This window comes from Hevea brasiliensis, chromosome 18 (genome assembly GCF_030052815.1).
Source record: "Hevea brasiliensis isolate MT/VB/25A 57/8 chromosome 18, ASM3005281v1, whole genome shotgun sequence".
Taxonomy (NCBI): domain Eukaryota; kingdom Viridiplantae; phylum Streptophyta; class Magnoliopsida; order Malpighiales; family Euphorbiaceae; genus Hevea; species Hevea brasiliensis.
Window position 1 is genome coordinate 1,791,058 of NC_079510.1, and position 26,851 is coordinate 1,817,908.

The following is a 26,851-nucleotide window of genomic DNA, read 5'->3' on the forward strand; positions in this document are numbered from 1 at the left end:
CTATTTACAGGTAAAAAAAAAAAAGGATAATTTTTATCCCTTGTTACTTTTACCTTTTTTTTTTCCCCTCAACTTTATTTTGTTCAATTCGCTCATCTCTCACTCCTCTTTCTCTCTGCTTCACATCCTTAATGGTAAAATTAATTAATATATTTTTGTAAAAATAAATAGCAATAAATATAAAAATATAACTTAATAAATAATTTTATTAATAAAATTTAATAAAAAAATGTTTATGAAAAATAAAATAATTTTATTAATAATTAATTATTAATTAATTTAACCTTTAATAACGCGAAAGATAGGAAAAGGTAGACACTAGAGAGAGTAAAATATAATAAAATAAAATAAAATTGAAAATAAAACAAAACTCAAAGTTAGGAGCCTCTTAGGTAGAAATTACTTTTTTTTCCCCTAGAAACGGGCTATTGCAATAAAAGGAACTTTTTAAGGATTTTAATGAAATTTTTAAAAGTTAAGGGATGAAAATAAAATAAATTTTAAATTTAAAAGAATGATGAATAAAAATTACTCCAAATATATAAAAACCTCCAAGTTCCAAGAATGTTAGGTAGACGTGGTCAAGGACTGGTTCAAAATTTTGAATCATTTTTTGTTATTCAACTCTATTAGATATCAAATCCGCATCAATATCTGTTTATACATCTGTTAGCATAATTACAGTAAGTAGTATGATTATAAGAGATTTGTATAGTATAATTATAGCAATTAGCATGATTATAGGAGATTTATGTAGCATAATTACAGCAATTATTATTATTGTCTAAATTAACTCATATTTTCATGTATAAATAGATGTAATATCTCTGTAAATCAGAGACACAGGCAAATACACAATCCTTTCCTTCATTACTTGTATTCTTTCTTCTAACAACATCAATTCCAAAAATTATTTTTTCCACTTTTTCTTTAGTGATTCATATACAAAGGTAAGCCAGTAGCATATGCAAGTACACGTGTTTTCAAGTGGAATGGCTGTTCCTCAGGAAATCTCTTCTTCAATATGGCTTTGCAGAGGAATGAGTGAACCTAGTAATGCAATGTATAACTAAAGCAAGCTTCTCAATAGTAGTTAATGGAGTTCCCAACCCCCCCACCTTTAATCCATCTAGAGGGCTTCGGCTAGGGGATCCATTATCCTCATACATGTTCTTATTTGTTTCTCAAGCTCTTTCATGCCTCATCTCAAAAGCAAAATCATTTCAGAGGATTCAAGGGCTTAAAATGTCGAGACATACTCCAACTATAACTAATGTGCTATTCGCAGATGATACTCTTTTGTTTGGAAGAGCTTCACGGCAAGAGGCTGCCCATGTTCAATCAATTATTCATGACTATGCAGCGGCAACAGGTCAACGAGTCAATTTTCATAAATCTCACATCTTATTCAGCAAGTACACGCCTCCACGTCTCAATGAGCATATCCTTAATCTTTTTGGGATGAACGAGATGACTCAATCAGATAAGTACCTTGGTCTTCCGGCAATGTGGGGCAGGTCGAAGTCTCAAGCTCTAAATTGTGTGAAGGAAAAGATCCTAGCCAGGACCCAAGCATGGAAGCAGAAGTTGTTATCCCAAGCGGTTCGGGAAGTCTTAATAACAGCCGTTCTCAGTGCCATTCCCACATATTCAATGGCAATTTTTCATTATCCTAAGTGTTTCTGTGAACAAATGAATAGTATTATATCCAGATTTTGGTGGGGTCAAAAAGATAATGAAAGGAAGTTGGCTTGGCTTAGTTGGAACAAGGCTTGCCGATCAAAATTCAGAGGTGGCATGGGATTCAAGGATTTGGAGAAATTCAATTTGTCTTGCTTGGCGGAACAAAGCTGGAGACTCATTACAGATCCTAATAGTTTGTGGAGCAGAATCATTAAAGGTTTATATTTCCCAAATTCTTCATTCCGGAATGCATCACATGGTCGTCGGAGCTCTTGGATTTGGCAGGGTCTGTTGGCTGGTCGAGAGGTTCTGAGGCATGGAGTGAGAGTGAATATTGGAGATGGTTCATCTACATTAATTTGGTCAGACCCATGGATTCCTTGTCATAATTTTAAAGTAACAAGACCTTCTCAGTGTCCCCCTCATATCAACATTGTCTCTGATTTGATGCACCAGGATAGTTTGGCTTGGAATGTCGGGCTAGTGTGCCAATTATTCAATCCCTCAACTGCAAAGACTATCTTGTCCATTCCCATTGCTCCCCGTGGCAATGAGGATTATCTGGTATGGCACTATGAGAATTCTGGGAGGTATACTGTTCGATCGGGTTACAAAGTACTAGTTAACTAAGAGATTCAATTGTCTAATTTTGTAGAACCATCTCATTCTCGCCAGATATCTCCAAACCTGCGGCACAAGACCTGGAAGTTACCAATTCAACCAAAGTTACAAAATTTCTTATGGAAAGCAATTCACAATATTTTGCCAGTTAAGGAGAACTTAGCCAGAAGGGGCATCAAAGTTAATGCCACCTGTTCAATATGTAATCAATGCTTTGGTGTGGACATGCTAGAGCGGTCTGGTTTGCAAGTCCTTGTTCTTACAAACCTAACCCAACAGGTTTTTGGTCTTTTGCTGCTTGGTGGGATTCCTTATGGTCTGAATTCGGGGAGGAACCAGGCTTTCAAGACTTAATGATCTCTATTGTTGTGGTATTATGGCAGGTGTGGAAGGAGAGGAACAGAGCTGTTTTTGAAGGAGTGGAGCCTAATCCACTGGCCACATCTCATCATCTTCATAGGAGTATAACGGAATCTTTACAGGTGCAATCAATTTCTTCTCAGTATCTCTCGCCTCACAGAGCTTTAGTTTCAAATAGATGGACTCCACCTCCTGTTGGAAAACTCAAAATTAACGGTGATGCAGCTTGGAAGGAAAATTCCTATTTGTCAGCAATTGCTGTAGTCGTTCGGGATTCTTGAGGTAAGTTGATAGATGGAATATCTGGGAAGTTTTGTTGTGCCTCTCCCCTGTCAAGTGAGGCTCAAGCATTGACGACTGCTATTCATTTTGCTTTGTCGAGAGGCTTTATTTCAATTATAGTTGAAACTGATTGCGCAAACCTCTATACTGCCATCCGAAATCCACAGAAGGTTGTGTTTTGGGAGATCCATGCAATTGTTAAAACTATTCAGACTCTCCTATCTTCCTTTGAGAATATTGACTTCTCTTTAGTGAGCAGAAGTGTAAATTCGGTGGCTCATACTGTATCTGGATTAAAGTTTCGAGATTCTCTCCCAAGTGACTGGTTATGTAACACGCCAAATGAGATCTCGAGTATGTTGTTATTTGATGCCGCTTTGGCCTTGTAATGCAATATTATTGCAGTTCATAAAAAAAACAAAGTACACGTGTTTCCATCATTAGTAGTTAATTTAATAAATCAAGATGCACAAGTGAAACATTTGCTGTTCTGCGTCATTCTCTTCATTCTTGTCAAGAAGACTACATATTATAGACTATGTTCTGAGAAATAATGGTAAAAAGTGACTTCCCATGATAAATTAGGCTGAATTTCTTCAAACTCACCTTAAAGTAATGCTATGATCAAAATCATACAAAAGAAACTTGTTATCTGAAGCAGTCGATGGTCTAGCCTATCACTAGCTTCTTGTGAGTTCATGTGGTTTAAACCAAACCAAAACCAATCAAACTTGTCCTTGACTCGAACCATAAATGAACCGAACGATTCTAGGCCGACCCACCTTTTTTTCATTTAAAAAATTAAAAAAAAATCTAAAAAAAGAATGACTGTTCAATTAGGATCTAAATCAAACTCGACCAAAACCAAGACCTAAACCAAAATTGTGAGGGCTTCATGGTACCAGTTCCGGGTCGGTTCTAACGGGAACTGGCTCGGTGGCCTGGTCTAACTTCATGTAGGTTCTCATCAATTTTGTCACAAGAATGAAGAAAATGTCAAGCCATATCAACAATCTCATTAGCTAAAAAAGTTGTGCACCAATTGCCAAACACAGTTTAAATTTATAAATATATCCATTTTTGGGTCTATTTTTTTTCCTTTTAGGAAAAATAGAGTTAAAAGCACTCCCACAGTCTACTATCGTTTTAGGCTCCAATCTTTGGACTGATAACCCTTTTGAATGAAGCCATTCTCATTCATGTATTCAACAAATTCATCTATAAGATGAGGCCAAGCTCCATCAACATCATAATTTGATAATGTGAAGTCCACTGTCTGCACAAGAGAGAAAAAAAAAAAAAAAAGAAGTTAACAGTTATGAAAGATGAGCACGCAGGACACATATACCTTTGAACACTCATGAGAACAATATTCCATGCTCCCTTTGCTGATTAAATCTAATTAGAAAACAATTCTATTAACACATTGTAATTGTATTAGACAATTAATTTTGTAAACCACTAAAAAAAATGAGTAATGATTATAATGGTCAAAGTGTGGTGATGGTGGTGGGAGGCGGCAATGTTATGGACCAATTCCAGAAATCAAGAAGACAGAGGAAGAATCACAGAAACATTAACTTAGAGAGAGAAGAAACACATTTAATTCATAGCATTCAAGAATGAGGGTTTTTGGTTACATTCGCAGCTCATATCACCTGCCTACTGAAACTAACATATTTATAATTCTCTTCCCTAAAACATGCTAAGCCTTACACGTGCCTCTCTCACATAACTTCCTAACAACTCAGCTGGAGATCACATTCCCACAAGCTCATCGTACCAATTCCTTAAATTGCTGCACACCTGGTTCATATCAGGCAATGAGGTGGCTGTCAAAATAAAGCTTGGGGGAGGTGCTGGTGGTAGTGATGAAATTGGATCCTCATAGGTGGATGTGGACTATATTAACGTGATAATGAAGCCAAAAATGATGGTAGTGATATAGGTGATCAAGTGATTGCAGTTGTGATAATGGTGGTTGGCGATCATTGTTGTAGTGGTGGCGTTATGTGGTACTGCCAAGTGAATCGTGAAGGAAGAGGCTGTGGTAAAAGTTGTTACAGAATAAGAAGTTGTTGCACAATAGGAATCAAATTGATAGAGATAGACGTTGTATATCTTCCTAATTAGTTAGCATGAATTTAGGAAGAACTGTGTAATATATCTGTAATCATTATTTATGAAAAACTTCAATTTTTCTGCTCCAATAACATGGTATCAGAGCAATAATTTCAAAGGGGCAAAAAAAAAAAAAACATATTTTGTTTCTCTGTTATGGTACCTAACACTGCTGCCTTTTCTAGGTCACCCATCTAGGGTACAGATCAGAGTGCTACTGTTGAATCAGAGTATAGAGCCATGGCACAATCTATGTGTGAAGTAATATGGATATCTCTTAGTAACTAGATGAGGTTGGTCTTAAGACCTCCTACCAGCTAAATTATAGTGTGATAATCAAGCTCCTCTTCATATTACTTCTAGTCGTGTTTCTCCAGCGAACTAAACATATTAAGATTGACTGTCACTTCATTCATGAAACAATTCAATAGAAAATTATCTAAACAAGACACACCAAGATTAGAGAACAGTTGAGAGATACCTTCACAAAAGCTCTGAGCAGAGCTCAGGTTGATTAAATTTGTAACAAACTAGGCGTAATTAATATCTATGCTCCAGCTTGAGGGGGAGCATTACAAAATAGGAAGTTGTTGTATGATAGGAATCAAATGGATAGAGATAAACTTTGTACATCTTCCTGATTAGTTAGCATAAATTTAGGAAGAATTGTGTCTATAATCATTATTTATGGAAAACATCAATTTTTCTGCTCTACTAACAAAAATAATAAATGTGCATATATTTTTCAATTGGGAAAGCAGTAGAAACTAGTCAAGTTTTATGCAGAAAAATAATAGAAAATATTTTCTCAACATCAGCATAAATTTGGAAACTAAAAAACATATTTTCTAAAAACTGTTTTCTGGAAATTAGGAAAACTATTCCATTAGATTAAAAAAAATAAACTGAAAAATTTTAGATAAAAATTTTCCACAAATAAACAAGTTGAAAGTTCCCAATTTTCATTTAGGATGTCATATTTAAAATTAAAACTTTGATTTCCACTATTCCCAGAAAAACTTTCAGGAAAACAGCTCAAATCCTTCACAATTGATGCCTCCTTCCTTCTCCCTGGAAAAGAATTTTTACATTCATACGGAAGAGTACTTTCACCTTGTATCCCTCTTAACATCTTTTGCAGAGGGAAGAACAAATGAGTTTTTGAAGATGAGGAAAGTTCTCTATGCACGATTGCAACCCCTTGGCACCCATTAATCATCTTTTTATATTATGAGAGAAAAAAGGAAAAAGTTCTAATTTGATGGTTTGCATCATACCTTGGTAAATTCCAATAATTGAGACCAAGTATCCCTAGAGATCGCTTTATTATGCCGAGCCTGAAATGAATGGCATTAAAAAAAAAAAAAAAAAAAGAAAAAGAATATAAATTCAAAAAGAAATGTAAAAAATATAAATAGACAATAGAAGCATGCTTATTGAGTTCACAGAATCAATCCAACCAGACTTGTTTAATATATGAAGTGCATATTCATTTGTGTTCTCCTCCTCGACAGAGTATATTACAAATCCTTAACTAATTAGTATCGTTATGTATTACTGCATCATTTCAAGTCAAAGAGCAAATGCAATCCCTTGCTTGGAATGGTCACATATAAAGTGGATTCCAAATTGTTGTCACACTTTTCCCTTTCTAAAGCCCCTTGCATGTTGGTAACACAATAAAATAAGATTTAAGAGCAAAGGCATAAAATTTACTATAAAAATGAGATTTTTTTTTCACTGGGAAATTCTCTCATCATTTTTTTGTGCCATTAGCCCCCTCTGATAGTCTTATTATTGTTGAGGCTAACACCAGATTATGTTAATGCCACCTAGTCCTCTTAAGGTGGAGCCCAAAAAATTATGGCATAATGGCAAATAAACTATTTAGTACAAGAATACATCTGGCTTGGACATGTTAAATGTGATGATATTTGCCAATTTGATATGCATATTCCAACAGGTAACATAATCAATGGGGATTATTCATAGAAAGGCATTTATGACAGTTCAGAGTATAAGAATTACATTTGCAGAATTCAAACAGAACTTAAGATCTATATAACCCAAATCATAATTCATAAAAATTTTGAATAACTCATTAACAATATATAAAATATGGATTCAAAAAATTACCTGCAAAAACTGGCACCAGTGATCAACTAATGGCCATTGTTTTTCAGCAAACAGCAGTTGCCACATTCCAATAGCTGTATCCAATGCCAGAGATTTTTGACCCTGCAATCAAACAGAAAACCTCAGTACCACAAGAACATGGGGATACCTGAAGCACTGACAAATCATTCAACAATACATTGCATGGTCTAACTGGACAAGCACACAGATGGCTATACTTTCGCCCTCTAAGCTTTGTGGATGTTTAGAAATACAATTACAAAGATAAAAGAATAGATATTTACCAATGATAAATATTGATAAAAAAACTCAAGTGTGAAAACAAGTGGCTGCATGGAAATGCAGACCACTAATAGATTTTATTGAATGTCTGCATTTATTGCATCCATTCATAAGTGGCAAAGAGTACTTAGCACTCTCTATCACTCAATACTTGTATGCGCACAGCATTCACCATTTGAAAGACGTTTCCCATAGATAGGGTAGAGAAGGACTGCAATAGGTTGATGGTCAATGTAAAACTAATTGCATGTTGTTAGAGAATCCTCACGGCTACAATGATGTTTCCTAGATTGCTCTGGCACGTGGAATGAAAACGGGAACATAGAATGTTAGCAATCCTTGAAATGAGTATGGTTGGGTAGGCTTCTTTGGAGTTTTCTTTTTCTTAACAAGGCTTCTTTGGTATGATCAGTACTTAATATGAATGAAATATGCTTATGCAGATGTAGAGGGATTTTTTGGATCAAAATAACATAATATACATATAAATGCAAATTACTAACAATAATAGAAAAATGCCAATCACTTTTTTAAGAAAAGAAAAAGGATGTTCAAAGCACACAGAGTATAGCTATTAACAGTGTGTTTGGATAGGTGGAAAAAGGAGAGGAAGGAAAATATCCAAGGGAAAATAAGGTTGACAAGACAGTTTCCTTTATTTGGATAAGAGAAGGAAAATAAGGATGGAAGGGAAAATAAGCCTTCTTTTCTCCTGAATATTTCTCTCCAAATTGGAGAGAAAATAAGGAATCAGAGGTGAAAAGTGGCATTCCACTTGTAAAATTACGTAATTACCCTGCTGATTTTGTTACCATTTTTTGCATCGGTGTTTAGGGAGTTTTTCCTTTCTCACAAACTCTAGGGTTCATGATAGAAGAGTGTCCAAATCTAATCATCTACCAAAAATTCCTTCCCATCTACCATTGCAAAAACGATTGAAGATCCTTCCTCAAGCATGGATTTGCCTTCCTTAGGTTGTTCCTTCACCAAAAAGGAAGACTTTGAAAGATCGGACAACAAAGAGTAGTTGCCAAAGCTTCCCACCTCTATTATGGGTGATTACCACGCCATTGCTTTCAAACCAATACTTTGCGTCCCTTGTGATCACTCAAGAAACCTCTAATACAGAAGAGCACTACATTCCCTGCAAAGTGTTATGGAAAGTCAATCACTATGTTATGGAAAGTCAACCACTATATTATTTCTCTGTATATTCTGTATTCTGTATTCCTATTTAGGATTTCTTCCTAATTAGTAGAACACAATTATAGGAATCAATTATATATATATACCCATGTACAGATTAATTGAAATCAATGAGAATTATTTCTTTCTACATGGTATCAGAGCAGGTCATCAATCTAGGGTGACTATTTGTTCTCACTACCCAGCTCAGGGCCGTTCCCTCATTCCACCACTGTGTGTTGTTGCCTGATCCAGTATACCATTAAAGGGCTTCTGAGCGCTTCGGTTAGTTTTCTTTGTCTCAACAAATGGCAGACAATAAGAATGTTATTTCTGATGTGATTCCGGTGATGACTAAGATCAAGGAACACAAACTTAATGGTTCGAATTACCTGGAGTGGAGTAAGACTGTTAGGGTCTATTTGCGTAGCATTGATAAGGATGATCACCTTACTAACGATCCACCCACTGATGATACACGATAAACTTGGCTAAGGGAGGATGCTCGGTTGTTTTTGCAGCTTCGGAACTCGATTCATAGTGAGGTAATTAGTTTAATTAATCACTGTGAATTTGTTAAGGAATTGATGGATTACTTAGATTTTCTGTATTCTGGTAAAGGGAATATCTCCCGTGTTTGTAAGGCATTCTACCGTGTTGAGAAAGAGGATAAGTCTCTCACGGCTTATTTTATGGATTTTAAACGGGTATATGAGGAACTTAATGTATTGTTGCCTTTTAGTCCTAATGTGAAAGTTCAGCAGGCCCAACGGGAGCAACTGGCTGTTATGAGTTTTCTTGCAGGCCTTCCTTCAGAGTATGAGACTGCTAAATCTCAGATTCTCTCCAGTTCTGAAATTTCCTCTTTGCATGAAACGTTCACACGGGTCCTTCGTAAAGAGAGTACTCAATCTTCACAGCCTGCCAGTAGTGCTCTTATTAGCCGTAATCCAAATGAACAACAAGGTAATAGAAGAGGAAGTAGAGGAGGAATTACAGGCAATAAAAGTAATCAGCGTAATGGAGAGGCTAGTTCTAATCAGGACTCAAGAGGAGTCATTTGTTATTATTGCCATGAGCCTGGCCATACAAAATATAATTGTCCGCAACTTCAGAGGAAAAATCAGCGTTCACAGATGGCAAATATGGCAGCAGAGAATTCTACAGTATCTTCCTCTGAGAAAACTATTTTGGTATCTGCAGAGGATTTTGCACAATTTTTCCAGTATCAGGCATCTCTAAAGCCTACCAGTTCCCCTGTCACTACGATCGCTGAGTCATGTAAATCCACTACATGCCTTGTGTCTTCTTCATCCAAATGGGTTATTGATTCTGGTGCGACAGATCACATGACAAGTAATTCTAGTCTTCTATCTGCTTTTCAGTCTAATCTCACTTCCTCTACTGTTACTTTAGCTGATGGTTCTACTTCTTGTGTCATGGGTTCTGGAACTGCGAACCCGACTTCGTCAATTTCTTTGTCTTCTGTTTTGTGTCTACCAAAATTCTCTTTTAATCTACTTTCTGTTAGTAAACTTACTCGTACCTTAAATTGTTCTGTTTCCTTTTTTTTTTACCAGTGTTTGTTTCAGGATCTTACGACGAAGCAGATTATTGGTAGAGGACGCGAGTCAGGTGGTCTTTACATTCTGGAAAATCATGTACCGTAGTCGCTTGTTTGCTCCAGTACCTTAACACCTCTTGAAACTCATTGTAGATTGGGTCATCCTTCTTTGTCTACCATGAAGAAGCTGTATCCTCAATTTCAGTCTTATCAGTACTAGAATGTGAGTCGTGTCAGTTTGCAAAACATCATTGTTTGCCTTCTGTGTCTAGAGTCAATAAACGGGCTTCATCCCCTTTTGAGTTAGTTCATTCTGATGTTTGGGGTCCTTTTTCTGTTACATCTAAAACTGGATTTCGTTATTTTGTTACTTTTGTTGATGATTACTCTCGTGTTACCTGGTTATATTTAATGAAGAATCGTTCTGAGTTGTTTTCTATCTTTTGTGCCTTTTGTAATGAAATCAAAACTCAATTTAATATTTCTGTGCGCATATTAAGAAGTGACAATGCCAAAGAATACTTTTCAGCACAATTTCAGCCTTATATGACACAAAATGGCATTCTTCATCAGTCTTCCTGTGTGGATACCCCATCCCAAAATGGCGTGGCCGAAAGAAAAAATCGTCATCTTCTTGAGATAACTCGTGCTCTTCTTTTTCAGATGAAAGTACCTAAACACTTTTGGGCGGATGCAGTTCCTACGGCATGTTTTTTAATCAATCGTATGCCGTCTTCTGTCCTTAATGGGGATATTCCTTATACTACTTTGTTTCCTACAAAATCTTTGTTCCCTATTGAACCCCGTATTTTTTGTTGTACCTGTTTTGTGCGTGATGTTCGTCTACAGGTTACTAAATTGGATCCAAAATCTCTCAAATGTGTCTTCCTTGGGTACTCCCGGCTCCAAAAAGGGTACCGTTGTTTCTCTCCTACTATTAATCGTTATCTTGTTTCTGCAGATGTCACATTTTTTGAGTCCACTCCATTTTTTCCTCCATCATCTGTGTATGAGAGTCAGGGGGAGGAGGATGATCTCTTAATATATACTGTTCAACCAATGTCTAATCCTCTCCCACAGCCTGTTCCTTCTGTCTCTAGATCTACTCGACCTCCCGTTGTTCATGTTTATTCCAGGAGATTGGAGATTCCTGACTCAGATCCTCCACCAGCTACTTCGTTGGGAGATCCTGTACCTCATGTTAATCATTATTCTGATCTAGACTTACCCATTGCTCTTCGTAAAGGTAAACGTTCATGTACTTACCCTATCTCTTCTTTTGTTTCTTATAATCAATTGTCTTCTTGTTCTCGGTGTTTTGTTACTTCGTTAGACTCTGTTCCTATCCCTAATACTATTAATGAGGCACTGTCTCATCCTGGCTGGTGTGATGCTATGAAAGAGGAAATGGAGGCTTTAGATGCTAATGGTACATGGGAACTATTGACTTTACCCACTGGTAAGAAAGTTATTGGTTGCAAATGGGTATTTACAGTAAAGGTAAATCCTGATGGTTCTGTGGCTAGGTTAAAAGCACGCCTTGTCGCAAAAGGATATGCTCAGACATATGGGGTTGATTACTCTGATACTTTTTCTCCTGTAGCTAAACTTACTTCTATTCGCTTGTTTATCTCTTTAGCAGCTACATATGATTGGCCCCTGCATCAATTGGATATCAAGAATGCTTTCCTTCATGGTGATCTTCAGGAGGAGGTGTATATGGAGCAACCACCTGGGTTTGTTGCTCAGGGGGAGTTGGGTAAAGTTTGTAGGCTTCGGAAGTCTCTTTATGGCTTAAAACAAAGTCCTAGGGCATGGTTTGGGAGATTCAGTAAAGCAGTACAGGAATTTGGTATGCAAAAGAGTAAGTGTGATCACTCAGTATTTTATAGGCAATCTGAGGCTGGTCTAATTTTCTTGGTAGTCTATGTGGATGACATTGTCATCACTGGGAGTGACTCTGCAGGTATTTCATCTCTTAAAACCTTCCTCCAAACTCAGTTTCAGACCAAAGACTTGGGATTGTTAAAGTATTTCTTGGGTATCGAAGTTATAAGAAGTAAGAAGGGTATTTTCTTGTCTCAAAGAAAATATGTCATCGATCTATTGACAGAGACAGGAAAATTAGGTGCTAAGCCTTGTAGCGCACCAATGACTCCAACTTTACAACTGTTAGCAGGGGATAGTGAGTTGTTTGAAGATCCAGATAGATACAGGAGATTGGTAGGAAAATTGAACTACCTTACAGTTACTCGTCCTGACATTGCTTATGCCGTTAGTGTGGTAAGTCAGTTTATGTCTTCCCCAACTGTTGCTCATTGGGAAACCTTGGAACAAATCTTGTGTTATCTGAAGGGCGCTCCAGGAAGAGGTTTGCTATATGGTAATCATGGGCATTTGAATGTTGAATGTTTTTCAGATGCCGACTGGGCTGGATCTAAGGTTGACAGGAGGTCAACTACTGGATATTGCGTTTTTATTGGAGGAAATTTGGTGTCTTGGAGAAGCAAGAAGCATAATGTAGTTTTTCGATCTAGTGCTGAATCCGAATACAGAGCCATGGCACAATCAGTATGTGAGGTAATGTGGATACTTCAATTACTAGATGAGACAGGTTTTAAGACCTCCCTGCCTGCAAAATTGTGGTGTGATAATCAAGCTGCTCTTCATATTGCTTCTAATCCGGTGTTTCATGAGCGGACCAAACATATTGAGATTGATTGTCACTTTATTCGTGAAAAAATTCAACAACAGATCATCTCAACAGGACACATCAAAACTAGAGAGCAGTTAGGAGATATTTTCACAAAAGCTCTGAATGGAACTAGGATTGACTACATTTGTAACAAGTTGGGCATGATTAACATCTATGCTCCAACTTGAGGGGGAGTGTTATGGAAAGTCAATCACTATGTTATGGAAAGTCAATCACTATATTATTTCTCTGTATATTCTGTATTCTGTATTCCTATTTAGGATTTCTTCCTAATTAGTAGAACACAATTATAGGAATCAATTGTATATATATACCCATGTACAGATTAATTGAAATCAATGAGAATTATTTCTTTCTACACAAAGAATCAAACTACGGCTAACACAAATTGGTGAGCAGATTAACATTACCTTTGCTTAACTTTGATTCTAAACTTGTCATTTGTTTTTTGTTTAGGTTCTGCACATTAGACATTGAATTAATTTGTTCATTCTCTTTAATTAAGCAGAAATTACTGATTTAATTTATTTGTTCACCGAATTGTGGGTGTAAACAATTAACACCATATCGTGAGCTCTTCCTATTGGAATATCCACCAGCCTTACCTTCTTTTTTTCACTATTTTCCTTTTGATTTTCACTATTCAAATATTGACAATTGAAATTATGGTGGTTGAGATATTGCATATTTTGTCCAGGAAAGATTTATTATTATATTACTTATTTTAGTCTTGGCTCTCTCATAAAAAAGGTTCTGATCAAGAGAAAGGGCTGGTATAGGTAGTAGCTAGTGTGGGATCAAGAGACAAAGTAGTTTTTGGTTTGCCAAAACTCAAACAAATTTGTATTTTCTTCTCTTTTTGTCAATAAATTATTCTTTTCTTGTTTGCTATATTAAAATGTTTACAGATTTCTAAGCTTCTAAAGAGGTGGAGAGTGGAAATATACAACTTACCATATCAATCAATCAGCTAATCTTGGTTGCAGTTTTTTTGTAACAAGCTTTATTACTAGACATGACATCAAGGACTAAAAAGCCATTGGAGCATTGCCTGAGGCTTACTGACATTTGATTCTTAATAATTTTAAAACCAAGGTGTTCATTTCTCAAGTACTGAATATTTATATATAAGTTGTAGTACTTGGATTCCCTGTGGACAATTAGCAGTCATTTGAATTTGTTTAACTTAAGCAGCAAGAGAACTATACAATAACGATTCTCGAAGTAAATTTACAATTTGATATTACTGATGGACAATTAGCAGTCATTCAAGGAGTTTATTATTTTCATTAAAGAAAAAAAGTTGATGCAAAAGCAATAAGTACATGCAATCTAAGGTTGCAGCATTATTGCAGATGGCATTTGCGCTTTATGTATTGATGACTTTGTAAATCTAAAAGTTTTGAGATTATTGGCATCAGCCAAACCTATTCATTAAGTGTTTTTCCTTTCATTGCTTTTTGCTTGTTTTAAAATTTGTGAAAACAGATCCACCTGTGTTTTGTGCTGCTTGAGATGGCCTTGTAGCTCAGTGTTGAGGCTTTAGTTCATGGCAATTCAGGTTGTGTTCAGTGTTAGCCGAATAGGGCAAATTTGTGGAGTTGGGGCTTAAAGTCACCTCATTAGCTTGGCAAAAGGCAAAAGAGAGAGCCGAGGCCAAGTTGAGGAATACAACTTCAAATCTGTATTTCTCAAGTTGATTTAGCATTAAGAATTTCTTGGTTCTTGAGATCTGTCATCTCTCTTACTATAAATTGAGGAACATTTAATCATACATGTGCTTTTCTCTAATACTTGTGATGCTTGCAATATACAGACATCATACCTATAAAAAGCATGGAGCTCCTCAGTGTACCGAGCTTTGAAATTCTGCTTTATCATATAAAGTTGAGAATAATGGATTAGAGTGAAACCCAGATTGAGTTGGTGAATTGACCATGCATGAAAACATCTTAGAAACAGAAGTTTGGGACTGATAGAAACAACCTCAAAACCTTTAACCTTTTATCTTTGTTTCTTTCTGTATTTTAGAAAATTGAGCCAACTATTATTTAAAATCTTGTTGCTCTTTAGTCCTTATTATCCTCCTTTTATGCAAATGTGTAACAAATGACTTGGTTTTTACTCTTTACGTCGATGCTGTAATATTTACTTGAAGAAACGTTGGTTCATGCTTTTGATGAAGACATGGTGCTTGGTTTTGGTATATATTCTTCCTTGTTTTGTTCCGTGCTTTTATTTGTGGAATGCCATTGTGGCGTTGGCTTGGCTTTTGAATTGTCAAGAGTAGTAGGGACACTACTTAAAGGGGTTTTGGATATATTAAATGTTGATAAAAAAAAAAGTTCTAATAATAAAATTTTATATAAAAAAAATATATTATAATGCAGTATGCTTATTAAAATATATTCTTTACTTATTTCACTGTCAAATAAACATTGGTTGATGATATGAGTGAATATTATAATTATTTAATAAGTTTGGTTTTATTATTATTTATAAATTTTTAGTCATATATTAAAAATAATATATTCTTAAAATAAGGGTAAAATGGTAATTTCAATTATTTATTTTCCACTTCTCCTCCCAAACAGGGGAAAATAAATTTATTTTCCTTTTATTATTTTTTATTTTCTATTCATCCAAACATAAGAAGGGAAAATAAAAAAAGGAAAATAATTTTTATTTTCTCTTCTTTATTTTCCTTCCCCTCTCTTAATTTATCCAAGCAGAGTGTAAAGGTACAATACACAATGAGGTGGAAAACGGTCTTGGAGACTAGGTGAGAGGTGCAAGCACATGCTTGATTGAGGTGAGGCCAACAAAAATAAAATTTAAGACCAAACATTCATTATAGAAGAAAACTATCTTTTATAAGACTACTCATGTTCATAACCTAAATAGAACCAATGCTTTTGAAATCCAAAATAAAAATAAAACTTTTGATGTTACAAAGACCAAAACCACAATCCTAATAAAACTTTTGATGTTACCAATACTTAAACCATAGTCTTAAATTCCTAAGTAATAGTCTTCATCAAGCACAATATAGTATGCTTTAACATCATGCAATTCATATGGAATTGCCCCATGAAATTGGCAACCAAGGACAATTAAATCCAAATTTGTAAAGTTGGGTCAATGAAACCCAAAACTTAGCAAACTACGGCAATTAAGCTCAAATTTGCCCTAACTGTAAAGAACGCGCTAAGAAGCCAATGAGACAACTAAATTATAAATAAAAAGATGAATTGTGCGAGAGAAATTAATGTTTTAATCCCTACAGAGAGAAAATATCATTTTACTTATTCCACCCATTCATCCTCCTCCCTTCCTTTGTCTCACCACCTACAGATCTCCCTAGCCATCCTCCCTTTCTCCATTTTCATGAAAAATTTCTTGTGCTAAGAAGAATTGGATTGATTAGATTACAAATCTAGAAGGGTCGAATCTGGTCTGTGGAGGAGCAAAGCAATAGGGTTATTGAACGGTGGATGAGAGATTAAGGCAGAAAAGGCTCATACAAAAACCAACTATGAAATAAGTATTATTGCTTAAGGACATAAAAGAGAAGGTCGAGCTAACGCAATCTCTACCACTAGTTCTTCTGTCATCACTGCCTCTTCTTCTTCCTCTGCTCTTTTATCCAATTGCAATACTAATGCTTCTCGTACCACTCTTCTTGACTTCACTACATCTTTTTCCTTTGCTCTTTTGTCAAAATCTCTACTTCAGGTTAAAAAAAAAAAAGGTTCTTTCTACAAATCCCATTTTCATTTCTTTCTATAACAATTTTTTTTTCCCCATTTACATTGAGTAATCGAAAGGATGTTTGTCTTAATTTATAAGATTGTCAAACCAACTTATATAAGCTCTAAAATAAGCTCATCTTTTTGTTTATAATATTTTTTGGGCCTATAAGTTGAGCTTCTACATATATATATATATATATATATATATATATATATATATATATATATATATATATATATATATATATATATGTATATAGAAAGCGCTAAGTGGGACTAGCTTTTCATTTTGATGCTTATAAACACTCTACTATAAACTATTTTGACAAAATATTTTACTATATTACTCTCATTTAATTTTTAAAATTTCACCATATATCTCGTTTAATATCCTTTTTAATAATTTTACAATAAATATGCTTATAAATTATTTTTTACCAAACATGATAGCTTCGTATTAATCATTTATAAGCACCTTAAACAAATACATAATTGTTTAAAATTTTAAATGCTTATAAACTTAAATTAGCTTATAAACTAATTTTCATAAGCTAAACCAAACATCCTTTAAGTTGAATGTATATGCTACAATATTTGTCTAGCTATTTGATTGTGTTTATGCCAGTTGTGCTCAATTTAGAAATGATAATTGTTTTAAGCTTCTCCTTTTGGTGTAGAGAGGTAATGATGCTAAAAATGTAGTGTTGTTGGGTTATTTGTGAAATTTTTTGGTGTTTAATGGGTTTTGGAAACTTTGATTTTAAGGATTTGTTTGGTGATATTTCAGAGTTTTTAATTTTGAAACTAATATGATTTTTTGATTTTGGATTTTTTGATTTAAGGTTGGTTAATTTTGAAATTATCATGCTTTATTAATTTTGATATGAGATTAGAATTTATTGATTTTTGTGGTGGTGGCAGTGATGGATTCATTTGAGCATTATGCCATTGTTGTAGTTCTTTAAGAGGGAGAGAGGGATAGAATAAGAGCAGAGAGAAAGGGAACCGCCTGTTTTTGACAAACTTAGAAATCAAATTGTAAAATATCCAACATTTCCTATTCTTTTATTTAATTTTTATTCCTTTAAGGGCACATGTTTTACACTACCACAAATTTTGGTTCAATTGATATGATTTGTCAATTTGAGGGGGGAAATTAACTCAAATTTACAAATTTGGATTCAATTGTCCCTTACCCCAGTTTCAAGGGACCATAGTTATCAAAGGCTCAAGGCACCAAGGGGTCCTGGAGGCTAGGCACAAGGCACAGGCGCGCGCTTGAATGAGGTGAGGTGAAAAAAAAATTAAATAAACGAAAATTCAAGACCTTATATGGAATTAACCACATCATATTAATATAAATATTTAGTTTCACTAAATATAAATGCATAAACTTGCATCTGTTATCAGTATACTTACATAAAATTACTACATGAAAGATATATTTTACATAAAATTATATTATAATTTGATGAAATTATTACATTTGCTTAAACTTATTTATATTTCTATTATAATATGTTAAAGGTATGTGAAATCATTACATGTTCATTTGATGAAAATGAGATGCTTAAAAAATTGTATTGGAAATTATCTGAACAAAAAATAAAAAAATTATATCAACAGAAAATTAATAAATATTTTGCATAATTAATTATTAATTTTTCCTTCTAATTTATTATTCAAACACTTAGTCTCAAATATGAACCATCCACTTGTTGAATTTAGCAATTAATTTTTCCTTCTAATTTATTACTCAAACACTTAGTCTCAAATATGAACCATCCACCTGTTGAATTTAGCACAATAAGCAAAAACGTGAGACTCAAAATGGGAAACATAATAGCAAAAATGAGTCATAGTGGGTTGGAGAAAAAAAAAACACAGCTGAAAAGAGAGAAGCGAGAAGAGTAGAAAAAAAAATCTAACACCAAGCCATTGACAATTTTAAAGAACGAGAGCTAGAGCAACAGAGTAGAATGAAGGAACGAAAAAGCATGAACAGGGTTAGAGAGAGATGAGGCATGAAGGAAGAGATGAGGCATGAAGGAAGAGGAGGAAAAAAAGCATAAATGGGGCTATAGAGAGATGAGGCGTGACAGAAGAGAAGAGGGAAAGAAAGAAGCTTAAACAAGGCTGGAGAAAGATGAGGCGAGAAGGAAGAGAAAAGGAAAAGAAAAAAAAAAAAGACAAATCTAGAGAGCAGATCTTTGAAATGGAGAGGCATGCAGCAACAAGTAAGGATCCTCCTCTTCTTTCCTCTTCTTCTTCTTCTTCTTCTTCTTCTATCAAAGGTTTTGGGTTGGCTTAGCTCTATGTTGGACAACTCAAAAAAAAAAAAAGGATGTGGGCCGATTTTTAAAAGCCTTGGCCTGACGTCTCTCGAGGATACCTAGGTGCATTTGGTTCCTCCCTACGCTTGGGTGAGGTCGCTCGCCTTTCCCTGGATGAGGCGCTACACCTGGAGGCCCGTGTGCCTTGTGCTTGAGGCGCACCTGATAACAAAGCAAGAGGCAAATTGACCTTTATTCCTAATTCATATTAATTATTTAAATTGGTGCATTCTTCTTAATCTTCTCTACATTTTTCTTAAAAAGATCTAGAAAACAAAAGCATCCAAAAGAAGATGCCAGAAATGGCATACAGAAATGGTAGGAAAAAATAATTGGAAAAAGGGGAAAAAAGGGACCAAAAGACAGGTAGAGACTACCTTTGCACGATAAAGAGAAGAGGGCCTTGGCCATTATTTTTAGATTGAGTAAATATATGAGAAAAATAGATGAGGAAAAAAAAAACGAAAGGTGCTTGAACAAGAAGAAAGGAAAATTGAAACAGTAAAGATGAATAGAGAACTAGCAGGTTTTTTATAGAGAAACACCAACCTTCAACAACTTGTTTTCTTCCCCTTATGTATAATAGCTTTGATTTCTCATCTAATGATGGCTTATGTTAAAACTCACTCACATGGCAAATCGGCACTAGAAATCTCTAGATTAAACAACATTTTTTAAATAGTGGTGCAATACACATACACTTAATGAACTGTTGGAATCTCAATCCCTACATTAAAGAAAATATTATTTCTTTCTCCTTATATATATCTTATTTCCTATTTGTATTAGTTTCTATTAAATTAGGTTTCCTTGTAAAGTTAGGAATCTTATATATAAATAGGCATATGCACTGTTATCAAAGGCGCGCCTCAGGCGCAAGGCGCAGCCCCAGGGGCCTCGGGGCAGCTGAGGCGCAAGACCTCACCGAGGCGCGAGGCGCACCGAGGCGCGCCCCAATGAGGCAAGGCGCATTATAAAAGGATGGGCTGCTAGGGTTTTTTTTTTAAACTTGTCCAGCAGCCAGCAGCCAGCAAAAAGAAAAAAAGAAAAAGAAGAAGAAAAAGAAGAACAAGAAGAAAAAGAGGAAGAAGAAGAAGAAGAAGAAGAAGAAGAAGAAGAGGAGTGAAGGGAGAGATCAAACAAACCTGGTACGTATTTTTTCTTATTCTTTTCTTATTCTTCTTCTTCTTCTCTCTCTCTCTCTCTCTCCCTTTCCTGTGCTGGGTATTCTTTTTCTGCTTCTCCTTTTTTTTTTTTTTTGACTGCCATGCTCTCTCTCTCTCCCCCTGTAGTGTTTCTGCACTGCACTTTCTGTTTCTGCTTCCTTTTTTTTTTTTTTTGGACTGCCATGCTCCCTCTTCTGCACTGCACTTTCTGTTTCTGCTTCCTTTTTTTTTTTTTTTGGACTGCCATGCTCTCTCTTCTGCACTGCACTTTCTGTTTCTGCTTCCTTTTTTTTTTTTTTTAGACTGCCATGCTCTCTCTCTCTCTCCCTCCTGTAGTGTCTGCACTGCACTTTCTGTTTCTGCTTCTCTTTTTTTTTTTTTTGGACTGCTATGCTCTCTCTCTCTCTCTCTCTCTCCTGCAGTGTTTCTGCACTGCACTTTGTTTTCTGCAATTTTTTTTTTTTTGCTGCCATGCTCTCTCTCTCTCTCTTTCCTGCACTGATTCTGCACTACATTCTTCTTCTGCATCTTTTTTTTTTTTTTTGGCTGCCAATGCCATGCTCTCTCCTTAGTCCTTACCCTGCAATGTTTTTCTTTTCCTTTTCTTTTTAGTATAAATTTGTGATTTTGACATATTATTTATTGTGAATATATGAAAATATGTTGAGAGTTGAGACTTGACAACTTGAGATGCTAATAATATGCTAATTCAATTACTCTTATTAGCTTTTAGTTTTATTATTGCATTAAAAATGTTTTATGACTATTTTTTTTTTGCTAATTGTTATTAGGTCTTCTTAGAAATTATTAGAAATATTGTAATTGAGCTTGTGTTATCATAAATTGTTAATTTCTATTATTATAATTGAATTATGGTTCTATAAATTGGTATGCATATTATTGTTGGCTTGTTGTTACTTGTTAAATTATTAATTTTGTTATCTTTTTATTTTATTTTTGCAAAGATGGAATCGGAAGCATCTACCGCTGCTAAAACTGACAATAGCAACAAAGATCCCGCATGGAAATATGTCCACTTGGTGAATCCAAACAATAGAAATGATGTTGCTTGTAACTTTTGTAGCAAAGTTACAAAAGGAGGGATATTTCGAGCTAAACAGCATTTGGTTGGAGGATTTCGAAATGCTACAATGTGTAAGAAGTGTCCAACACATGTGCGTGAAGAGCTACAAGAGTATATGCAGCAAAAGGCTTCAGCAAAGACCTTAGATAAATTGCCTGATTATGAGGATGTTGAAATTCTTGGAGATGACGAAGATGAAGATGATGTTGGGACAATTCTTAGAGGCTCAAAAGGAAATAGTAAGGTTCAAAAGAAGGCAAGGACAAAGGGTCCAATAGATTTATTTTTTGCCAAAAGTGCTGCAAAGGCGGTACAGGATAGAAAAAATTCAAAGCTGAAGCAAACCACTATTAATGAGGCATGTAAAAAGGAATTGAGAAAAAAAGCATGTAAGGATATAGCTCGATGGATGTATAATGCGGCAATTCCTTTTAATGCTGTCAATTATCCAAGTTTTCAAGTTATGGTGGAGTCTATTGGACAATTTGGGATTGGTATGAAAGCACCTAGTTTTCATGAGGTGCGGGTTCTCGTATGGAATGAAGAAGTTCTTTGAGGTGAAGAATTCATTAAAGTCCTATGAAGAAGAATGGGCAAAGTATGGTTGTTCTATAATGGCGGATGGTTGGGTGATAAGAAACAAAGGACTTTGATTAATTTCTTGGTGAATTCTCCAAAGGAACTGTTTTCATGGAATCTGTTGATGCTTCGAGTACTCAAAATCTGGTGATAAGATGTATGACCTGCTTAATAGATTTGTAGAGCGTGTTGGAGAGGCTAATGTGGTTCAAGTTGTGACAGATAATGCTAGCAATTGTGTGCTTGCAGGTAATTAAGAGTTTTTATTCTTACTATTATTAGATAGTTTAATTTAATTGCAAGTAAATAATGTATTTAATATTTATGCTACTTGCTACCATGTTTGTTTTGTTTTTAGGGAAGTTGTTAGAAACAAAGTGCCCTCATTTGTATTGGACTCCTTGTGCTGCTCATTGCCTAGATTTGATGCTAGAAGATATTGGAAAAATTCCCAAAATTCATAACACAATTAAAAGGGCAGTGACATTGAATGGATATATTTACATTCGTCCGGGTGTGGTGAACATGTTGCGGCACTTTACTGGTGAAAGAGAGCTAATTAGGCCAGTTGTCACAAGATTTGCAACTGCTTTTCTCACCCTTCAACGTATACGTAAGCACAAGGCGAATTTGAGAAAGATGTTTACCTCAGAGGAATGGACCAAAAGTAAGTGGGCAAAAGAAGCATGCAGTAAAAAATATCTGATATTGTCATGATGCCTACTTTTTGGACTAATATTGTTTATATCTTAAAGATATTTGGTCCATTAGTTCGTGTGCTTAGATTAGTTGATGGTGAGAAAATGCCTGCAATGGGATATATTTATGAGGCGATGGATAGGGCTAAAGAAGCAATTGCAAAGTCATTTGATGAAAATGAAGAAAAATACAGGACAATTTTTGAGATTATTGATAAACGATGGGAAAGCCAACTCCATCGACCTTTGCACGCAGCTGGATAATATTTGAATCCTAAATTTTTTTATTCAAATGAGAAAATTAATGAAGATGTTGAGGTTGTTACCGGTTTATTCCAAGTTGTAGCAAGGTTGATTCCAAGCAAAGAAGAGCAAGACAAAATAATGGCACAATTGCCTTTTTATCAAAATGCTGAAGGTATCTTTGGGATGGATATGGCAATTAGGAATCGAAAGAAAGTATCTCCAGGTAATATAATTTTATCCATAAGCATGTAATCTCATATTGCAATATTTTTTAATAATAATTAATATGCATTATTTTTTCATTAGCTACATGGTGGCAAACTTATGGAGCAACAACTCCAAATTTGAGAAATTTTGCTGTTAAAGTGCTTAGCCTCACTTGTAGTGCATCTGGTTGTGAGCGTAATTGGAGCATCTTTGAGCATGTAAGTGACAAAACATCTCCCTTTAGAATTATACCTTTCATTTGTTCTTTCAAAAATTATACTTATTAAAATTGTTATATTTTGCAGATTCACAGTAAAAAAAGAAATAGACTAGCTCAAAATCGCTTGAATGATTTGGTGTTTGTCAAGTACAATCGGTCATTAAAGCGTAGATATGATGCACGTGACTGCATTGACCCCATCTCATTGAAAGACATTGATGATAGTAATGAATGGTTGATGGGTCAAATGGAGGAAGAGATTGATAGAGATGAACTTGTTTTTGAAGATGATGATTTGACATGGAATGTGGTTGCTGCAGCTACTGGAGTTGAAGAGAATACATACAACACTAGATTAAGCAAAGGGAAAAATGTTGCATCTACATCACAGCAAAAAAGAAAAGTATCATCCACTCGTACTTCTTCACTTCTTGAAGACGAGGAAGAAAATGATGACGAAGAAGATGTTAATTTGGAAGATGAGTATGAGGAGGATAATGAAGATGATGAAGAAGATGAAGAAGATGAAGAGGATTTTGATATTTCTATTGATGGGGATTGAACATTTAGTAGTTTACTAGTTTATTAAACTTTAATTTTTAGTAGTTTATTTTTATCTCTTTTGGATTATAAACTAATTATTACTTGCATATTTGTTAGTTATTATTATATAGTTTTATGTTACTTGAGGTGTGATAGCATAATTATAATTTTTTTTATTTTTAATATATATTTTTTATTTTTGCGCCTCGGCTCTCTCGGGCGCGCGCCTGCGCCTTGCGCCTTGCTCCTAGGCTCCAAGACACCTTGGCGCCTCAGTGCGCCTTGAGCCTTTGATAACTATGGGCATATGTACAAAGTCATTGATACATATAAAAAATACAGAAATTTCTCTCAAATACATTAGTTTCATCATGGCATCAGAGCTTTCGATTCATTAGGGTAGGCTTTTTAATACTGTTGATCAGTACTATTTATGGATACTGTTCACGCGCACTATTCACAGTACTGTTAACGCGCAGTTCACAAGTATTGTTCACATGCACTATTCATGGGTATTGTTTATCGACAGTGTTCACAACACATGGACATCCGACTTTTCAACTGTTCCTCATGTGTTGCGCTTCTACCCAGCCATTGTCCTTGATCTGACTATAAGGAAATATATCTGAAACAGTGGATTACTCTGAAAGAATAAATGATATTGGCATTTTTCCAGTGAAGAAGTTCAATCCCTAAGGCGTTTATTGTCTCGGCTTGAATCTCAATCTTCCACAGTTAGCTTTTCCAATTTTGTCAAATCAAGTAATGTTTTTCTTGCCAATCTTGACAATTCTTGTTGGGTTATAGATTCTGGAGCAAACAAACATATGACAGACTCTTCAAACAAACATATGACAGACTCTTCAAACAAACATATGACAGACTCTTCAAATAAATTTTCTACTTATTCTCCATGCTCAGAAAAAGCAAAAATCTGTATAACGGACGGTTCCTTAACAATAATTTCTAGTATAGGTTCTGTTACATGCACTCTCACTTCAATTCTTCATGTTTTCAGCTTTCCTATTAATCTTTTATCTGTCAGTTCTGCAACTCAATCTCTTAATTGCAAAATTGAATTTTTTCCTACTCATTGCATATTTCAGGATTTAGAAATAAGGAAAATGATTGGCAGTAATAGATTGCGAGATAGTCTTTATTTTCTAGATGACGGTTGTAGTTCCTCAAATCTAGAAGCAAACCAAACTTTGTTAGGACAAACTGAGTGCTAATGAGGAGATTATCCAGTGACATAGGAGATTAGGATATCTATTTTTTCCTGCTTTAAAAAAGTTATATCCTAATTTGTTTAGAAATTACAACTCAAAATTACTAGTTTGTGATATTTGTGAATTTGCTAAACACACAAGACCATCTTATCCTTCAACAGATAATAGAAGTTTGGTCAATTTACCCAAATTACTTCTTTGTCTGGATACAGATGGTTTGTTACTTTTATTGATTGTTGTACTAGATTGACATAGGTTTATTTGATGAGAGAAAAAAATAAAGTGTTTTCTTGCTTTCAACAGTTTCACAAAATGATTTGCACACAGTTTAATACTAAGGTTAAAATCTTAAGAACTGATAATAGCACAAAATATGTTAATGGTGTTTTTTGTGCTTATTTGGATTCAAATGGTATAGCGCATCAAACTAGTTATGTCAAGACTAGTGAACAAAATGGAGTGTTTGAAAGAAAAAAGAGACATTTATTGGAGGTGACTCAATCTCTTATGTTTACTATGAATCTACTTGCACCTTATTGGAGGATGCAGTTTTTGTTGCAACATATTTTATCAATAGAATGCCTCTACGAAACTTTAAGAGCTCTTTAGAGGTCTTACAAGGCCATAATTCTTATACTGTTCCTCCAAAAAATTTTGGATGTCTATTTTGTGCACAAAACAAATATTGGGAAGGTAGAACCTAGAGCTCTTAAATGTGTGTTTATAGATTATTCTGGTACTCAAAAGGGCTATAAATGTTATCATCCTCCTACTAGGAAATATTTTATTAGTAAGGATGTTACCTTTAGAGAATCTAAGCCTTATTTCCCTGTCAAGTCACGCCTTTAGGGGGAGTAGAAGGAGGAAAAGGAAGAAGTATTTTTCCCTAACTAGATTATCAGACTTGGGTCACATCTTGGTAATGAGCCATCTAACCAAGACCAACCACCTCAGGGGGAGACTATTAGACCTGGGTCACACCTTACTAATGAGTCATCTAATCAGGACCAACCAACTCCTCAAACCTCAAAGGGATTGAATAGATTGGATTTGAGAATCTACATGCGTCAGAATAAGACAGATATAACCATTGAGCTAGATACACCTGATCAACTAGCATCCCTAGAATCAATTCCTAAAGAATGTGGTAAGTCTCATTTACTTCCTGATGATCCTAATTCTATTTCTGAGTTGAATTCTACTATTGATGATTTTAATGTTCCTATTGCTTTTAGAAAAGGAGTCAGGACTTGTACTAGGCATCTTATTTCTAATTTTATTTCCTATGACTCCTTGTCTCCTTTCTATAAAGCCTTTGTCTTGTCTATTTCTTCTGTTTCTATGCCACAGAGTTAGAAGAAAGCATGTCTTGATCTAAAATGGAAGATTGCTATGGTTGAGGAGATGAAGGCTTCGGCAAAGAATGGGATATGTGATTTTGTTACTCTCTCCGATGGAAAAAACCAGTTGGATGCAAGTAGGTGTTTACTGTGAAGCACAAAGCGGGTGGCTCAATTAAGAGATATAAAGCCAAATTGTTAGCAAAGGGATTCACACAGACATATGGGATAGATTATCAGGAGACTTTTGCCCCTGTTGCAAATATGAACACTATCAAGATTTTATTGTCTTATGCAACAAATCTTGATTGGAATTTACAGTAGTTTAATATCAAGAATGCCTTTTTACATGGAGACTTAGAGGAAGAAGTGTAATGGAAATACCTTCAGGATTTGATGATGAAAAGACCAAAGGGAAGGTTTACATATTGAAAAAGGCTTTTATGGCCTAAAGCAGTCTCCTAGGGCATGGTTTGACAAATTCAGCAAGGTTGTGATCTCTTT

At 35.0% G+C, this 26,851-nt stretch overlaps 3 protein-coding genes across 3 annotated transcripts in view; 2 read left to right on the forward strand and 1 right to left on the reverse strand.

Annotated features, from left to right (window-relative positions):
- Positions 1-1,245: 1,245 nt before the first annotated feature.
- Positions 1,246-3,335, forward strand: LOC110665922 (uncharacterized). Its single transcript, XM_058141189.1, has 4 exons — positions 1,246-2,247; positions 2,359-2,583; positions 2,688-2,924; positions 3,006-3,335. The coding sequence occupies exons 1-4, from the start codon at positions 1,246-1,248 to the stop codon at positions 3,333-3,335; spliced, it is 1,794 nt and encodes a 597-aa protein (XP_057997172.1).
- A 596-nt stretch (positions 3,336-3,931) lies between these two features.
- The window catches only part of LOC110665923 (uncharacterized), a 34,401-nt gene continuing 11,481 nt past the window's right edge, over positions 3,932-26,851 (reverse strand). The window contains exons 8-10 of the mRNA XM_058141223.1: positions 7,204-7,305; positions 6,345-6,404; positions 3,932-4,222 (exon numbers count right to left, since the gene is read on the reverse strand). Coding sequence (XP_057997206.1) covers positions 4,085-4,222; positions 6,345-6,404; positions 7,204-7,305 — 300 coding nt within the window. The 3' untranslated portion in view covers positions 3,932-4,084. The remainder of the gene's footprint in view (positions 4,223-6,344; positions 6,405-7,203; positions 7,306-26,851) is intronic.
- LOC131176091 (uncharacterized) lies at positions 22,002-23,436 on the forward strand. Its single transcript, XM_058141224.1, has 3 exons — positions 22,002-22,113; positions 22,223-22,531; positions 23,115-23,436. Exons 1-3 carry the CDS (start codon positions 22,020-22,022, stop codon positions 23,300-23,302), a joined length of 591 nt encoding a protein of 196 aa, XP_057997207.1. The 5' UTR covers positions 22,002-22,019; the 3' UTR covers positions 23,303-23,436.

What these genes read in the sequence shown, in the direction of transcription:
- LOC131176091 (XM_058141224.1), top strand. Translation starts at nt 22,020, where the DNA reads ATGTATGACCTGCTTAATAGATTTGTAGAGCGTGTTGGAGAGGCTAAT. An exon ending in TAGCAATTGTGTGCTTGCAG is followed by an intron (nt 22,114 to 22,222) that starts GTAATTAAGAGT and finishes TTTTGTTTTTAG; the next exon opens with GGAAGTTGTTAGAAACAAAG. An exon ending in CTCAGAGGAATGGACCAAAA is followed by an intron (nt 22,532 to 23,114) that starts GTAAGTGGGCAA and finishes TTTTTTCATTAG; the next exon opens with CTACATGGTGGCAAACTTAT.
- LOC110665922 (XM_058141189.1), top strand. Translation starts at nt 1,246, where the DNA reads ATGTCGAGACATACTCCAACTATAACTAATGTGCTATTCGCAGATGAT. An exon ending in GTGGCAATGAGGATTATCTG is followed by an intron (nt 2,248 to 2,358) that starts GTATGGCACTAT and finishes CATTCTCGCCAG; the next exon opens with ATATCTCCAAACCTGCGGCA. An exon ending in CCTATTTGTCAGCAATTGCT is followed by an intron (nt 2,925 to 3,005) that starts GTAGTCGTTCGG and finishes CTGTCAAGTGAG; the next exon opens with GCTCAAGCATTGACGACTGC.